We start from the raw sequence: 12,707 nt of genomic DNA, 5'->3' as shown, positions 1-12,707 counted from the left end.
TTTCCATTAAGGATTAACACCAATCCTTCACACTTTTTAAACTTGCGTATCACAGTTCTATTATGACTCGCTTAACAACAAAAGCTAAACAGCACAAGGTCATAACTCTCTAAAAGTAGACCAAAATAGTAATCACACTCCTTAACCAAAATGGAAAAGAGTCTGCTTTCCCTTCTTCCCCTTACCCTTCTTACCACCGCCTGCAGAGTACTCTCCGAAATCGGAATCCGGTTCGCCGGGGGTACTGGTGCCTGATCCACCTGAGGTCCAGGCATTCGAGTTCGGAGCGTCTCGTCCATCCCAACGGACACGGACAGTTCCGCGGGTGAGGCCGGCCATGAGGACGTTTGGTTTAGGGGCGGCGGGGAGCGCCGGGAAAGCTTCGGCGTTGCCGGTATTTGTAGGTCGAGGGGTGGTACTAGGTTTAGGGGCAGGACGGGAGGATGGGCCAGCGTAGGATGGCCCAGTGTACGATGGAGCAGGGGATGCCGTGGCCCAAGGGGTATTGCTTTTGGCAGCGGCAGACTTTTTGGAGACAGTAGAGGAGAGGGGGGGGAAGGGGTTACTTGAGGATGAGCCTGAGGGGAGGGCACCGCTTCTGCCGACGGCTGAGCGAGAGGACTGGGCGGTTGAGGATTTCAGCCGGAGGACACGTTTGCCTCCGGCACCGCTGCCGTTCACGGTGCTGGGGGACATGCCTGGTAGGAGGCCCCCAGGGCCTGGCAGGGCTGGGTAATCTTCGTTAATAGCGCGCCAGTCATTCCAGGCTTTGAGTAGTGCGGTTCGTTTGGAGTCGTTTTCGTAGATCTCCGCGAGCTCCTTGACGAGTTTGCCTAGCTCGTTGGTGGATGTGTCGAAGAGGGAGAAAAAACCGTCGATCAGCTCGGTGGCTGTTAGGGCAGAGGTGCGGTAGGTGGACACTTTGGAGCGGAATTCATTCAGCTTATTTTGGTCATTGCCAAGGAGATTAGAAGCACGCTCGACTACGGCTACATGACGCAGACGGCGGGCCTGTTCCTGAGGCGTGGCAGATCCGGAATCATGGCCGAGACTGAGATCCTGCAGTTCCGCCACAGGGGTGGACGCAGCTGGGGGTGTTCGGGAGGCTGGGGTGCGCGGGGGAGCGTGTACAGTTTGAGTATCATTACGGGTCAATTGACCTCCGAAGCTGCGGGTTGATACTGACTGCGCACTTTGAATGGCCATCTGTCGTTGGTAGGCAATTTCAGCTCTTGTTAGTGGTTGTGCAGAGGACACAGGAAGAGGCTCCGAATTTGGATCGCGCCCACGACCAGCGCCACGGCGTTGTCTTTGAGGTTGATAGGGGGTTCTGTAGTCGAAAGACGACAGATCCACGGTTCGTGCATCGCGTCTGGCATCCTTGGAAAGGCCATTTGGATGACATTCCAATTGGTGAGCTTTCATATCCATTTCAGATTCGAAAACAACAAACTTTTTCTCCAAGCACTCCTTGTCCAGGCAAAGAAAATGGTCCTTCTGGAAGTGATCCTCAAGCGCATTATAGTCAATATAATACTGTTGTTGACGACTCCCGGACCGTCTATCACAAATGTGACATCTTTCATGGCGATCGCGACAGTGAGCGTACAGTTCATCGTCACCATAAAACCGCTGACGGCAGAAACCACATTCGGGGTGACCCTTAAAGCCACTCTGTTCAACGGCCCCAGGAACATGATCTCCGTACTTCTCGTGCTTGCGCAACTCCGCTACAGTGAAGAGTTCGTGCTCATGGGTGAAGACTTTCTTGTTTCGCGTACAAAGATCGCTAGACGATAAGAGCCAAAGATAAGTAACATGTCAATTTACAGCATTCCAGAGGAATATCACATACCACATGACTTTGCCATGCTTGCTCTTCACGTGGCGATGCAGGTCGGGCCATCCTAAGCAAGCCACGTCGCAATCTGTGTCCGGACAATTGTATCGGAGCAAGAGGACTGTGTCTTCAAAGATCTCGTTATTTTCATATTTGATCCCGAGATTATCATCTTTCTGAGAAAAGTCCGAATCCTTGAAATCCTGGAAAGGCTTCACATGGTCATTCGTGAAAATCACGTAGCTCGACTCAGTCTACCCCGAACGACAGACATTAGCATAACCCCAAGGTACCCAAGGTGTGTGTGGATCGAAATATAAAGCGTACCCGACAGTGCGCACAGGCTTTGTTCTTATACAATGCTCGAAGTCTCAACGCGCAGATATGGCAAGTGCGGTGATTACACGGCGAAACAGACGTATGTTCGACATTTGACGCACAAATGAAGCAAATCTCACCATCATCGGCGTCGTCTGCGGGCACCACAGCTGCCTTCTTGTCCTTGTCTTCGGTCCCTATAGTCTGTCCTTGGGTCGGTTGTCCACTGGGTTCCGGCCCGGAATCCTTCTTAGGGGTGCTGCGGTTCTGCTTATCGCGACCCCCTCCTCTGCGGGGCCCACTACCCCTGGCCCTTGAGCCTTTTCCGGCACCTTCAGTCGACTGCTGCGAGTTCTCAATTCTTGCCGAAGGTTGGCCTGCTCCCCGTCCTCGTCCGCGACGACCACCACGCTTGGGTCCTTGCGATCCGGAGCCTTGGGGCGGCTGAGTGTCAGACATGGAGGGCGGATATGGAGGCGGGAGTTGGCACGACGGAAACAATTTCAGAAAGGGGACAAGCCCAGATAACAGCTCCCAGGGATTAGAAGAGCTCGGCGCTCCTTCTGGCACTGCGCGACGAACACTTTGTCTGCGGGGATAATAATCCTAGTGTGGTGGTGGCAGTGAGGGGAGACGAATTGTCGAACGGCGGGCGAAAATGTTGGCTGTCGGCGTGCTTAGTGAGCAGCTGTATTAAATCACTAAAAATTTCCTTAACCAGCTAATTAATTAGCCTTCCGCAATGACTCCTCCAGGCGTCATTTCGACTCACACGAAGATGATACCGCCGCCTCTTGACGTGAGCGTTTAACAATTCCCTTTGAATGATTCCACCGACATCTAGACTACCTGTTAACTCGATTGACTAAAGGAATTTTCCCGTGGTGGTTGGTCACTGCTTTGGTGTTGTTGCAGTGGGATGTTTTCCCGTCCTAAGTACAGGTAGTGTACATTTATACGGCCTATCTCGTATTTCTCGGAAATCTGCCTACGTGGGTCCGCGATCTACTTGAATACTCTGTATTGCTCATGCTATGTCATAATAATAATAATAATAATAATAATATGTAATGGCCGAGGACATCCCTGCAGGACTCTTCTGAAATAGCGACGGTTTTTCACCGACAGCATCAATCGCGCCAATCTGCAAGGCAGTACCAACTCCCGCTGGAGAAAAATCAGGTAAAGTAACAAAAGTAAGGCAATTATGTCGCCAATGAGGGTAAACTGAGTACAACATAAGATCTCGATAATCAAAATGACGGCTCCTGGTTATCATATGCGGTGCTGCAAGGCAAAAGCAAAAGCAAGCAAAATAAATAAAAGCAAATATTCATGAAGTATAGCGACGGGCACAACGCAAATTTTGCCCTCCTTGAAGACTATGTATGTCGTAGGTCTCCCTCGAGATACGGAAATTATTCATCGGGGCTGTACAAATTTTGGCTAAGGATCTTTGTCATCGTAAACATATGTATGCGGTCCTGCTTGAAAACCGCGCGCATCGGTTCATCGCAGCGAATTTGGCGTCGGTCGGTGGGATCTTGAAGTTCATGCTCGCGGATATACGCCCAGACTTTCTTTACCGTCTGGGGTCGCGAAAGCTGGGGGGAGTTAGCTGTCTCTGATTCAAAGTATGCAGGTGATATGCGACGCGTCAAACAAGCAAGACCAAAGAGAAAACATACCGACTCTTCACCGCCCAGCAGAGCTGACAATGCCGGTGAAAGCGTAAGTGGTTTCTGTATGATTGTTAACACGAGACATATTCCTCCAAGGGTAGAGTAGTACATACATGAAATCCACCAGAACGGTTCACTTTCTTGGAGTCCGAGCCAGAGTCGACATCTGAGTCGTCCTCCGCTTTGACCTTCTTAGACGTTTTGGCCTTGGTCGTCTTCTTCTTTGCCGGTTGGACTTTACGCGCACTCGCACCGCGAGTGGGACGAGCACGCATATTTTCCTCCGCCTGCAATTTTGCCGCGAAAAGGGCATCCGCATCCAAGTCGTGATCGGGCTTTTTCTTCTTCACGGGAGGAGTCTTGTCCGATTCGCGTTCTACACTATCCGCCTGACGTTTCTGTGACTTGGAGGATTGCGCAGGGGACGAAGCCTCGACCGGCGTCGCAGAGCTGTGGCCATTGGTCGCAGGAGCAGTAGCGACCGCCTCGGGAGAAGCATCTATACCACCATTCTCGGCAAAGATGTCGAACCGCTCCATAATAAGCTGCTTAATCACAGCCTATTTAAAAGAGATACGTTAGCATAGTGTACAATTCCAGTGAAATCAAGTGATATTGGGGTCATTGGTTTTGCGACGTGATTGGGTGCGGAACAGACCTTCTGCGGAGTGAGATCATAGCCAACCTCTTCCTGAAGCCCTTTACGGATTCGCTTCTCGGAGATAGTATTGAGGTCACTCTTAGCCAGGATTGAGTCAATAATTGGTACATATTGATCGCGGGCTTCTGGGGAGACTGGCGCATCGCGAATGATGTCAGTTCAGAGCGACTTCGGCGGCTTGTGCACGACCCGGAAACATAAGAGCCAACGGAACTTACGCGACATCCTGACAACGTAGCTGGGGTTACCTTCTCGGCGGTAGGAATTACAGTGATAATTGCGTCAATCGCTGGAATGGGCACAGTCACAGAGTCGATAATATTGGCTTTGCAGCAGGAGGAGAGGTAGTGAATCGTACTGTTGGAGATCGATCGTCCAGATCTGGGCGTAGCGCTGGCGCTTAGGACCGGCGGGGCATAAGAAGGAAGGGAATCTCCAATAAAAGGTGTAACAGAACAGGAACACAAGGTAGATCAGATAAAAACAAAAGGAAACAATGGAGATGGCCGGCCCACAACGACCAGCACCTTGCACCCGCAAAATTAAAGCAATCTGGGACGAATTGTGTTCGAGGATCGCGACCTGTTATGGATCTCCAACTGTATGTCAAGGCAGGCCGTACGGTCGGTTACGGTAAAGTAAGGTTTACTAACACTGGAGGCCATGCGGGCGACTGGGGTCGGTCGGGCCGTCACGTGAGAGTAGACACGGCTGAGTCAGCGCCTTCGCACACAGAAGCGGCTGTGGTTGGGATTTGTTCTTTTTGCCCTAAAACCAAGCAAAACGGGGACGACCAGCAGAAAATCAGAGCGGCTCTCTCACCCTCGATTACTCTCCACCCATCGCCCTCGAAACGCCCCCAGCAATCATGGCGCCCAGTTTCGATACCCTGACCGAGCAGGATCTCCACGAAGAGGAGGAAGAGGAGATTGACTTCTCCGGTGAGTGCGACTCTTTATCATTTGTCTCTTTCTAGGTCCCGTGCCCCTCTTCGCTAATACCGCTTTTCCGATTTTAGATCTCAAGGAGCAGTTTGAAGTGAAGCTCGAGGAGGGTTTGGATACATTTATCGTCATCGATGGACTCCCGATCGTGCCGGAAGAAAGCAGGCAGAAGCTTATCAAGTTCTTGCTGAGGAAACTTAACGCGGTCGGCCACACCTCCGAAGATGCCGTTTTCATGCCAACCAACGACAAGAATATGTCCGAAGGGTACGTACCGGGGAAATACTGGAAATGAACGAAGGAAAGGTTTAATTTTTCGTTTGTGCAGTTTCGCCTTCGTCGAATATGAAACCCCCGAACAAGCCATTGCCGCAGTCAAGCAGCTGCACGGAACACCTCTCGACAAGAAGCACACCCTTGCCGTGAACAAGTTGATGGATATTGATCGCTATGGTCGCGAAGGACGCATCGATGAGGAATATAAGCCCCCAACTGTCGAACCTTTCAAGGAGAAGGAGCACCTCCGCTCATGGCTGTCCGACCCCAACGCCCGTGACCAGTTCGCCCTCTACCGCAATGACAAGGTTGGCGTGTTCTGGAACAACAAGAACAATCCACCAGAGAACGTTGTCGATCGTGCTCATTGGACACAGCTCTTCGTCCAGTGGTCTCCCAAGGGTACATATCTTGCATCCGTCCATCCCCAGGGTGTGCAGCTCTGGGGCGGCCCTGCTTTCTCGAAACAGAAGCAGTTCCCCCATCCGTTTGTTCAGCTCGTCGAGTTCTCGCCAGGTGAGAACTACTTGACTACCTGGTCTTCCCGCCCCATCCAGGTTGAAGAGGGTCACCCTGTCTTGTCTTTCGAAGAGGATGGAAAGAACATTATCGTCTGGGATATCGTCTCTGGAAAGCCTCTGCGTTCCTTCGTTTCCCATGATCTCGCTGCCGGCCCTGCTGAAGGTGATGCTGCCCCGAAGAAGAAGGTGCAGTGGCCCGCTTTCAAGTGGTCCGCTGATGAGAAGTACGTCGCAAGAATGCTCCAGGGCCAGTCTATCTCTATCTACGAGCTGCCTCGGATGAACTTGCTGGGTAAGACTTCCGTTAAGATTGATGGTGTCATGGACTTCGAATGGTCGCCAGCAACAGTCAGCCGTGAGGGCGTCAAGCAATACGAACAACTCCTCTCCTTCTGGACTCCTGAAATTGGCAGCAACCCCGCAAGAGTCGCCTTGATGAGCGTTCCATCTAAGGAGATTGTACGAACCCGTAACCTGTTCAACGTCTCTGATGTGAAGTTGCACTGGCAGTCTCAAGGTACCTACGTCTGTGTCAAGGTGGATCGTCACTCCAAGTCCAAGAAGTCAATGGCTACCAACCTTGAGATTTTCCGAGTGCGCGAGAAGGGTGTTCCTGTTGAAGTTGTGGACAGTCTCAAAGACACTGTGATCAACTTTGCATGGGAGCCCAACGGTGGACGTTTTGTCCTGATCACTACGGGTGAAGCCCCTAGCGGTGCTGCTGTTCTCCCCAAGACTGCTGTATCTTTCTTCGCTCCTGAAAAGAAGGGCCCCCAGGCCGGTAACTTCAAGCTTGTGCGCACAATCGAGAAGAAGACGAGCAACGCTATCTACTGGTCCCCCAAGGGCCGTTTCGTCGTTGTGGCCACCGTTCACTCTCAGTCGAACTTTGATTTGGACTTCTGGGATATGGACTTTGAGGGTGAGAAGGCTGAGGGCGAGAAGGATCTGGCCGCCAACCTTCAATTGATGAAGACCGTGGAGCACTACGGTGTCACAGATATCGACTGGGATCCTACAGGTCGTTACGTTGTTAGCAGTGCTAGTGTGTGGACTCATTCGGTAAGCCCAATGCATCGTGCCAAGGTTAGCTAAGAATTTGCTACTAATATCTTCTTACTAGATGGAAAACGGCTGGAACCTTCACACTTTCGCCGGTCAGACCCTCGCTGAGAACCCTACCGAAAAATTCAAGCAGTTCGTCTGGCGTCCTCGCCCACCCACTCTTCTTAGCAAGGAGGAGCAGAAACAAGTGCGCAAGAATCTCCGTGAGTACTCCAAGGAGTTCGACGAGGAAGACAAGTATGCTGTCGACATTGCCAACACCGCTGTTGTCGAGAAGCGCAAGCGCGTTCTCAACGAGTGGGTTGCCTGGATCCGCCGGGAGAAGGAGCTCGCGGCCGAGGAGAAGGATGCCTACGGTATCCCCGAAAATGCAGACGACGCCAAGGTTGCCAAGGATGCTCCCTCCGTCTCCGAAGACCAGGGCGAGACCGTTGTCGAAGAGATTGTGGAAGAGATTGTGGAGGAGAACGAGGAAGTTATCGGTTGATTGGGTCATGTCTTTCGTATCTAATGTCACTTTCTATTTTATTTTCCTCATTTCTACATCTTGCCTGTCGATATCCTCACCCTCTTCTTCGAAGCGCCGCCCGCTTCGCCTCCTGTGAGCTTGTTTCTGTGATCCGTTTGGCTTTGTTCCAGCCCAAGGACGTTTGGAACTTCAAAAAGTGAATAGATGTGTATTGCGTATCTCCCAACCGGAGAGTGTCATGTGCGCAACAATTGGTAGCATGAGAGATGACCACCATAAGCCGGCATGTGCAAGGCTAACGAAGTACTAGTAAGATGTTCTTGTATAAATTTTCATCGGGCCGTGTCTGCAAAGAAACAATTCTTCTATATCATTGATTATACTACAATATCACCCCCTCCTAACCCATCACCATCCAAATCAGTACCCCAACCCAGCCCCAAATCCACCCACAGGTTCCAAACATGCGATCCGCACCACTTACCCCACCCGTACTAGTAGGAGGGCTTCCAGAGTCCGTCGGATACGGTCCAGAATACGTACTCGCCGACTGCACATTCACCTTGAAGAGCCCATTCTCACCGCCAGCAGTCCTACTAGTCCCCATCACATTCCCAGGCGGCGAATACTCACAAACAACATACCACCCCTGAGCCCTACTATAGGAACCCGTATCCCCGCTCTTCTCGTGATCATCAGTGCCGTTGCCGTACCCGCAGTCGATCGCCGCGCATCCAACATCCGTCGTAGCCCTCCAAACTAACTGCGTAAAATGCCCAGTCTCCTCGCTGAACCCGGTCGGTTTCTTAAAATCGTACATGCGACGTTCGTCGCCCCACGCAAAGACCGCAGCCGAGGCGTTCTGGTATCCGAAGGCGAGGTTCTCGCCGTATGGTCCGTGCTATATATATATATACCTTTCGCATAAGTACAACCAACCCTTCCAACTATTTATATTTCCCTCGTACAACACCCCAACCCAACAAATAGCACAGAAAAGTAACTAGAACGTACAGAATGTTTCCATTTACACCCCTCGGCCCAATCATTTGCATACCGAGTCAAGGTCTCGTTCCAAACGAGATCGCTTGCGTTATGCTCTTTCCGGTAGGTATTGCTCGACGAGAGGATTGTGTCTCTGAACACCTCGGGGGATGTGTAGGAAGGTGGATGCGGCGATATTGGCGTTGCTGTTACAATGATTGTTGTCTGGATTGTTTGTTGGGTGTGTGCCGGTTTAGCGAGCATGAAGATGAGCATGACTTCCAGACATGGCGTTATGTATCGCAAAGGATTGGCGTGCTTGTAAGAGGGGATAGTAAACATTCTGTGGTTCTATAGTTTTCCTTTTCTTAGGGCCGTTGGTCTTCCGGTCTTCTAAGCTGTTTTTGCTGGTTGCGGGGTGTAGTGCTAGTATGACTGGTCGTATACTATGGAATGGTTCAGTTATACAGCCACTGGACAGATCAATCAGGGTGGGGAATATGACTGTCAGGCTTATTTGCAGTATTGGATAGACCGGTAGACCTGAACCTGTGTCGGATTAATTCGTTGGATACGTGCTTTATTCATAAATGCTCTCTGTACTTGATTTGCTTGTGGGAATTTGGACCAACACTAAAAATAACCTCAGGTAAGACCACGGTGAAGTGACACATACCCCCTGCAAACCAGCCTTTTTATAGGAAAAAGTAGCTGCAGGTGAGATGGAGACTCGCGCAACGAGTGGCTGAGAGGTGTTTGGTCACCAAATAATGCTTCCACAGCCGCCCACTGACGTCAGGCTTTTTTCAGGCGCCAATATTTACAAGAGAAAGTAAACCACGTTTGTGACACAAAAAGACTGAAATAAAAATAAATAAAGTCTACATCTAGGATGAAAATATATCGGCCATATAATAGATAGTGTCGTTCAAATCGTAGTTTCCGGGCATTCCGGAGCCCTATAGTAACACCCAGCTGCCCACCGATGTATATATGCAACGCGAAAATGGGGGTATTCTCCTTTAAATGTACAGGTCGTAATGCCGTGGGTATTTTCCAAAGTCCCGTTCATCACATAATATTGCACCCAATCCCATACATGGCTCGTTCCACGTCTCGTTTCACCTGATACCAATCTGCTCGTCGTTCGGCGAACTCGCACACATCTTCAACCGTCCAGATTCCCTGAAACCGGTCCGAGTCCGCAATGATAGTAGCGAGCTCCTTAGCGTCCGAAGGGTCGATTAGATAGATCTGAGAGAGTTCGCGAAAAGCTTTGAAATAGACAAGAAGCTCATTGTTCTTGAATCTCTGGATAAATTTGAAGTAGTGGTTCATATCGCTAGGCTATGTCAGCGAGACCATGCTATTAGGACCTAAGAACAGAAGCCTCACCTGATGAGTTTTAAGGAACCCTCAACGCTGATTCTTTGACGTTTCAAGTGCTTGCATAGGGCAGTAAAAAGACGCAACCCCACCTCTTGGTTAAAAACGTCAAGTGTGCTCTTGTCGGTACTCCCAACGAGCATTTGGGTATGCGAGGAAACCACGTCAACAACGGCAACTGCCGCTTCAGACACGCTTACATCCATAGTCTGCCGGTACGGGTCTGTGGACACATTCGGGTTGAAGTCTGTCGCTAATTGTCGTGTTGCCAGAATGTAGTCTACTTCTTCCATGAGAACATCAATTCCTTTATTGAGTCCTGCAGCAACTCGTTCATCGAGATTCTGCTCAAACTTCTTCTTCTCTTTCACTGCGGGGTCAACAAAATCATTACGATCAGTCAGCTTTTTGCCAATAAGTTCTTGCTCATAAAAGACATCGACCATCTGGAGAATGAGATCACCAACATTCACCAGCTCCAAGAAGGTGACTAAGGGTTCAACACCCGACTGATCGCGGTCTCCTTGTTCGCGAGGTCGGTAGTTAGATAGATGGTCGACTGCTTTGTCAAAGCCGACGATAAGATGACGATGCCCTAAAATGCGTACCAGGGCAACAAATATCGCCTCGCATTGCTGCTTTGTAAGGGCACCTGTGTCCCCTCCAATCTGAACAAATTGAGCAGCTCTCTCCAGACCCGACTTTGCAGCATGAACGAGGCCCAAGGCGACTTCGATGCTGAAAAGGGAACGGATACCTTCCATTTTCGATTTCATGATAGCTGCCTTGGCTGCTAGTTCCGTGGTAGGGGCTTCGGTTACAGGAGTGGCAGGCATGGAGATGGTTGAAAATCGGTTCTGGGACTTCAAAGCCGAGGTATCGCTAGTAGAAGACTCCTCGTCAGACCTTGAATCGTTTGCTTTGGTCCCTGAAAAGCTAGGAAGGAGATTGACAGGGGCCATGATGACTTTCTTGAAGGAAGTCAGGAAGTCCTTCTTATCGGCCTGTCTATTTATATTTGACATTAGAAATGACTCTGTCGAAGCAGCCTGTTCAGAAAGCTGCCTATCCCATTCATCCACTGCGGCCTCGGAGCATTTCCGGAAATAATCTAATTCCTCCGCAAGGTATAAGTCCATATGCGGCTCATATACCTTAGCAATGACATGCTCCAAAAACTCTTCGAAATTAACAGCCGAACTTTGAATTGGTAACAGGGTATCAGAGAGATTCATGCATTGGGCGAATGTACTCGAAACGGCAGTCAAGTAAGATTCTATGTTGATGCGGTGCAATTCATCAAAGATTGCGGTCAGAAATGGGTACAGCACATCTTGGCCGACTTTCGCAATGAACGGCAATGCAACCTTTAACGACGGGGGAAAGACGCGATTGATGATTGCGACTTCTTCATTGTAAGCAACACTCAGACGGGTAAAAAATGCCTGCGTCTGGTCAAGCTTCACGCGTTGAGATGATGTATCAATGCAGTCCCCTGGCCTACCGTAATCTGACCTTCGTGTAACAAGATGGTTATGGTGAATGAAGAGCTCGACAGCTGCAGCACCGCCGTTCAACGTGTAGAGAACGTGGGCATATTGCCGCATTCTATTGTCGATGTCTTCGGTTTCGTAACCGTGTCTGAATTCCTTGATAGCGGCCGTTTCGAACAGTGAGATAGCTTCCTGCAGGTGTGACAGTCTCTCACACCAGCCCTCCGTCAAGTCACATTTGGCGAAAGCTTGCAATTGAAATAGAATCTGAGCTTGGTGCTGTGGATCGGTATATTTCTTAAACAACAGACTGTCTGGAGAAGCTCCTGAAACAGCAATATCGTTGTAAAAAGGCGCAAGAGCAGCATGAATCTTGCCATACTCATTGCGAGCTTCTCCGCGCACTGATTTAACCTGCTGTAATGCCCCCAAGACTGGATCGTCTCCTAGTTCGTTCGCATTTCCAGTGGTAGCAGGTGTAGATAGCGTTATTTGATCAAAACCATCGGACAGTGATTTGAGACTTATTTGAGGTTTATTTTCTGTGCCTGCGCTCACGAGCGATGATCGCTGAGATTGCTCGGCAGCTTCTTTTTGCCTGACGCTCTCAACATCCGCAATGGTCCCAAATGTTTCTTCAACGTGTTTCCTAGCATCCAGTTCATTCCAGCAGCCCATGCGTTTCAGCCACTGCACCCATCTTGTGTCATCGTAAGCGATCTCGCGCAAAAGTTTTGACGATCGTGCTACTCGAATCAAGTCGACCGGGGAAAGATAGTCTAGGACTGAGGACATAATCTCTGCTACTCGTTAGTTATACTGTATATCGCTTTTCCTTCGGCCAAAATCGAGCGTACCAGCTGGGAGAGCAGCCCTGGAGACTTCGTCCATGGAGGCCATTCTGACCGAAGCCAACACGTCTCTGCGTGGTTTCCCACCGACTCCTGTCCCATTGCTCACTTTCGGCGGCATCTTGGCTTCTGTAGTTATGCATCGGAAGAGAGGAAAGATCCTTGGGTTCTCGATCGAATGGGTATTGCCGAAAGCTCGGACGGCCAAAGCAGTTCC

General features: G+C 50.2%; 4 protein-coding genes across 4 annotated transcripts; 1 reads left to right on the top strand and 3 right to left on the bottom strand.

The window, feature by feature from the left end:
- Nucleotides 1-141: 141 nt before the first annotated feature.
- ABOM_005430 (E3 ubiquitin-protein ligase HEL2) lies at nucleotides 142-2,617 on the bottom strand (the record flags this gene model as incomplete). The annotated part of the gene is made up of 3 exons (XM_022532559.1): nucleotides 142-1,789; nucleotides 1,856-2,094; nucleotides 2,168-2,617. The coding sequence occupies 3 exons, from the start codon at nucleotides 2,615-2,617 to the stop codon at nucleotides 142-144; spliced, it is 2,337 nt and encodes a 778-aa protein (XP_022389431.1).
- A 959-nt stretch (nucleotides 2,618-3,576) lies between these two features.
- ABOM_005429 (SWIB/MDM2 domain protein) lies at nucleotides 3,577-4,726 on the bottom strand (the record flags this gene model as incomplete). Its single annotated transcript, XM_022532558.1, has 5 exons — nucleotides 3,577-3,762; nucleotides 3,847-3,900; nucleotides 3,954-4,400; nucleotides 4,499-4,635; nucleotides 4,720-4,726. 5 exons carry the CDS (start codon nucleotides 4,724-4,726, stop codon nucleotides 3,577-3,579), a joined length of 831 nt encoding a protein of 276 aa, XP_022389464.1.
- A 643-nt stretch (nucleotides 4,727-5,369) lies between these two features.
- On the top strand, nucleotides 5,370-7,794 carry EifCb (translation initiation factor eIF3 core subunit b; the record flags this gene model as incomplete). The annotated part of the gene is made up of 4 exons (XM_022532557.1): nucleotides 5,370-5,442; nucleotides 5,520-5,712; nucleotides 5,774-7,304; nucleotides 7,366-7,794. 4 exons carry the CDS (start codon nucleotides 5,370-5,372, stop codon nucleotides 7,792-7,794), a joined length of 2,226 nt encoding a protein of 741 aa, XP_022389463.1.
- Nucleotides 7,795-9,831: 2,037 nt separating this feature from the next.
- On the bottom strand, nucleotides 9,832-12,611 carry ABOM_005427 (exocyst complex component Sec10 family protein; the record flags this gene model as incomplete). The annotated part of the gene is made up of 3 exons (XM_022532556.1): nucleotides 9,832-10,102; nucleotides 10,156-12,439; nucleotides 12,497-12,611. 3 exons carry the CDS (start codon nucleotides 12,609-12,611, stop codon nucleotides 9,832-9,834), a joined length of 2,670 nt encoding a protein of 889 aa, XP_022389456.1.
- Nucleotides 12,612-12,707: the final 96 nt, after the last annotated feature.

The sequence above is a fragment of the Aspergillus bombycis genome (genome assembly GCF_001792695.1).
Source record: "Aspergillus bombycis strain NRRL26010 chromosome Unknown contig00039, whole genome shotgun sequence".
In the NCBI taxonomy this organism is placed as follows: Eukaryota; Fungi; Ascomycota; class Eurotiomycetes; order Eurotiales; family Aspergillaceae; genus Aspergillus; species Aspergillus bombycis.
The sequence above is the reverse complement of the archived record's forward strand: the minus strand, read 5'-3'. Positions and strand labels throughout refer to the sequence as shown.